We start from the raw sequence: 3641 nt of genomic DNA on the forward strand, positions 1-3641 counted from the left end.
GAAGAATGATGGCAAGAATCTAAACTACAAGGCACGTCTTGTTGTGAAAGGCTTTGGCCAAAAGAAAAGTGTGGACTTTGATGAAATTTTTTTACCGGTCGTGAAGATGTCTTCTAGTCGGGTTGTACTTAGCATGGCTGCAAGTATGAATCTTGAAGTTGAACAACTTGATGTGAAGACCGCATTTCTTCATGGTGATCTTGAAGAAGAAATTTATATGGAGCAACCGAATGGTTTTGTGGAAAAAAGGAAAGAGAAATTTGTTTGCAAATTGAAGAAAAGTTTGTATGGCCTCAAGCAAGCCCCATGACAATGGTATAAAAAATTTGACTCTTTCATGATGAATAATGATTTTTCTAAAACCATTTCAGATTATTGTGTGTTTGTGAAAAAAAATTCGGATGACAAATTTATTATTCTTTTGCTTTATATTAATGGCATGTTAATTATAAGTCAAGATTCTTCCATGATTAATAAGTTGAAATTGGACTTGAACAAGTCATTTGCTATGAAAGATTTGGGACCGACAAAGCAAATTCTTAATATGAAAATTATTCGTGATCGAAAGAATGGACTGATTCGGTTGTCTCAAGAATGCTACATTAAAAAAGTTCTTGAAAGGTTCAACATGGATAAAGCAAAGTCGGTTGTTTGTCCACTTGCAGGTCACTTCAAACTTAATTCAAATCAATGTCCTACAAGTGAGAAAGACAAGGAATAGATGCTAAAAATTCTTTATGCATCAACGGTCGGTTCTTTGATATACGCCATGGTTTATACAAGGCCGAATATTACTCACGCCGTTGGTGTGGTGAGTCGTTTTCTCTCTAATCCGGGTAAAAAACTATTAGGCAGCGGTGAAGTGGATTCTAAGGTATCTTCGAGGGACTTTGAAAATGTATTTTTGTTTTGAGAATGGTAAGCCGATACTTGATAGGTTCATAGATTCCGACATAGCCAGTGATGTTGATTCTAGAAAATTTACTTCGGGATATTTGATGACCTTTTGCAGGGAGAGCTGTGGCATGGCAATCTAAATTACAAAAATGTGTTGTTATCTCAACTACGAAAGCTAAATTTATCGCCATTGTGGAAGCTTGCAAAGAGAGTTATAGTTTAAGAAATTTTTACAAGAGTTGAGTTTGAAGCAAGAAATGTATGTGTTTTAATTGTAATAGTCAAAGTGCTATTCATTTGAGTAAAAATTCTACTTTTCATTCGAAATCAAAATATATTGATGTGAGATACCATTGGATTTGCAATGTGTTAGATTCGTAATTGTTATAACTCGAAAAGGTTCACACAGATGATAATATTTTAGATATGTTAATTAAGATTCTGTCGAGGGACAAACATTTGAAGTGTCGAATTTTTGCGGATATGGTTGATGTCACCACCTAAGTTGGTAAGGGGAAGAATTGTTGGGTATACCTCCTTAGTGGAATATGAGACCTAATTTGTTTATTAAAAATATTTTGATTTGGTGTTGATTATAATATATTTTATATATTATATCTAATTTTTGGATGTGCAATGGGTATTTAAAAATTAGTTTGGTATCAGCTAGGATTTTAATAAAAAAAACTCAAGAATCAACAATATTTTTTGTTATTGTTTTGTTTTTCCCTACATGTGTTGCGGCTGCTATAATATTGATGTAAAATTCGGTGGTTTAATTTTGGTTACAGTAGTGGCTTTGTGTATTTGCTTTGGGGGCTTCACTTCGCTATTTCTTCTGCAAAAGATTTGAAGCACTATTTAGGGGGTTTTTTTTTTTTTTTGACAACTTCAGCTTAGCATAGAATTTAGGGGTTTTTTTTTTTTTTTTTTTTGACAACTTTGGCTTAGCATAGAAGGTGTTGGTATTGGTTCATTATTTTAGGTCTTCTTTAACTTTGTTTCGAAAAGTTTTGTTTATCTATTTGGTGAGATATTTTCTCTTATTTATTTGTGATTATTTTGAATTTTGTGAGACTATTTGTATCTTGTTTCCAATCTTTTGAAAACTATTAGTTGATAGTAGATTCGGATTTCGGTCTCGTAGATGTACCTCAGATTAAGATAACCAAATAAAAATTCTTGTAAAAATTCTTGAGTCATTATTGATTTAATTTTTCCACACTAATTTTTGTTTATTTGATTGATTTACTTGTAGAAAATCATCTATTTTCCCTAACAATAAACTTGCCTCAAATTCTAAATTCAAATACATTCTTATTGATCACCCCTCGGAAAAAACAGAGTTTCAGTATAACTTGTCATGCAAAAATAATTAATAACATACCAACAAACCCCTTTAGGGGGTTGAATAATTTCAGTGGTTCTAAAACTTCTGTTCTTCATATCGTAATAAAGCACACGAACGTCAGATACCAGCGAAGAAACATTGCCACAAGGCAATAGCAAGATCTCACCAGTAGGTATAGAACCAAGAGGACGAAAAAATTGATTGTTGGAGCAAGTAGACGTCAAATCAATAATATGGTTGATCCAAGCATGTCTTTGGTAATCCTCTAACACTCACATCTCCATATTTCCACTAAAATGACGATAATCGTAACAAATGACAGCCAAAAATCCATTCACTTGAATTAGAACAGTTTCGGATAATCGAGGTTGAACAACACCGCCATGGTTGGGGAGTGGAATTACATAGAAGCTCTCATCTTTCAAGTCAAAGGCCACGATGACATTCTTTGCTTCAAGAAACCAATGTATTGCACCATTTAAACAAACACTTTTGCTCGAATTTCTCAACCAATCACATCCTTCAAATGGAAAACCGGGATGGATTGTCCGCCATGAACCACCACTATTGTCGCCGGCCAATGTGAAAACCCGGCACACCATCATATCAGACTCATGGTAAATGTGAATGTTGACAACTTCGAAAATCCTGGTGGATGGATCAAAGCCAAGAAAATAACGTATGACTTGATAGCCGCTTTCGATTGGGGGGAGTTTGAGGAATTGTCGGGTGGTGGGATTGCAAACAAAAGGGCATGTGTTGGAATAACTGTCACCGGAAAAAAAGAGCAAGCCATTAACGTCGGAAGAGAAGGTGCGATGATGGCAATCATAACCACCAGGGATGGTGTAGAGGTGAGTGAGTGGTCCTCCATCGACTTCTGCTGATAATATTTCATAGGAATTGCCTGAGCGGATTGCAGGGATGAGAAGAGTGGTGCCTCGTGGACGAGTTTGGGAACGAGAGAGGTGGAGATCCAGAGAGAAAGGGTCGTTGTTGTTGAGTGTTAAAGATTGGATTGATTTAGAGACGCACCTGAATCGGCAGAGAGACTTGACAGGTAGTCTGGTGAAGATCTCGGAGAAGAGGATATGAAGAGGGATATTCACAGATGATGACGATGATATCAACATCGTCATCTTTGTTCTGCTTTTTTTTGTCTCTCTCTGTCGCATAGTCGTCTTTGTTCTCTCTCTTTTGCTTCCTGAGGGTTGTTTTATTGTATAACTATCCTAGAGGAGAACAAATATTGATAGGAATTTTAAGATAGTAGAATTGTTTAGTCATATGTTACTTACAATTAGGATTGATTGGAGTAAAACTGTTTTGCCCAAGGACAGTTACTTGGAATTAGGATTGATTAGAGTTGGGTTGGAAACAGAATTAGGATTGA

At 35.5% G+C, this 3641-nt stretch overlaps 1 protein-coding gene across 1 annotated transcript; it reads right to left on the reverse strand.

The window, feature by feature from the left end:
• Nucleotides 1-2520: 2520 nt before the first annotated feature.
• LOC114315836 (putative F-box protein At1g47730) lies at nucleotides 2521-3387 on the reverse strand. The gene has a single exon (XM_028262443.2). It carries the CDS (start codon nucleotides 3385-3387, stop codon nucleotides 2521-2523), a length of 867 nt encoding a protein of 288 aa, XP_028118244.2.
• Between the last annotated feature and the right edge of the window lie 254 nt (nucleotides 3388-3641).

The sequence above is a fragment of the Camellia sinensis genome, chromosome 5, assembly GCF_055761805.1.
Source record: "Camellia sinensis isolate YWXY chromosome 5, ASM5576180v1, whole genome shotgun sequence".
Taxonomy (NCBI): domain Eukaryota; kingdom Viridiplantae; phylum Streptophyta; class Magnoliopsida; order Ericales; family Theaceae; genus Camellia; species Camellia sinensis.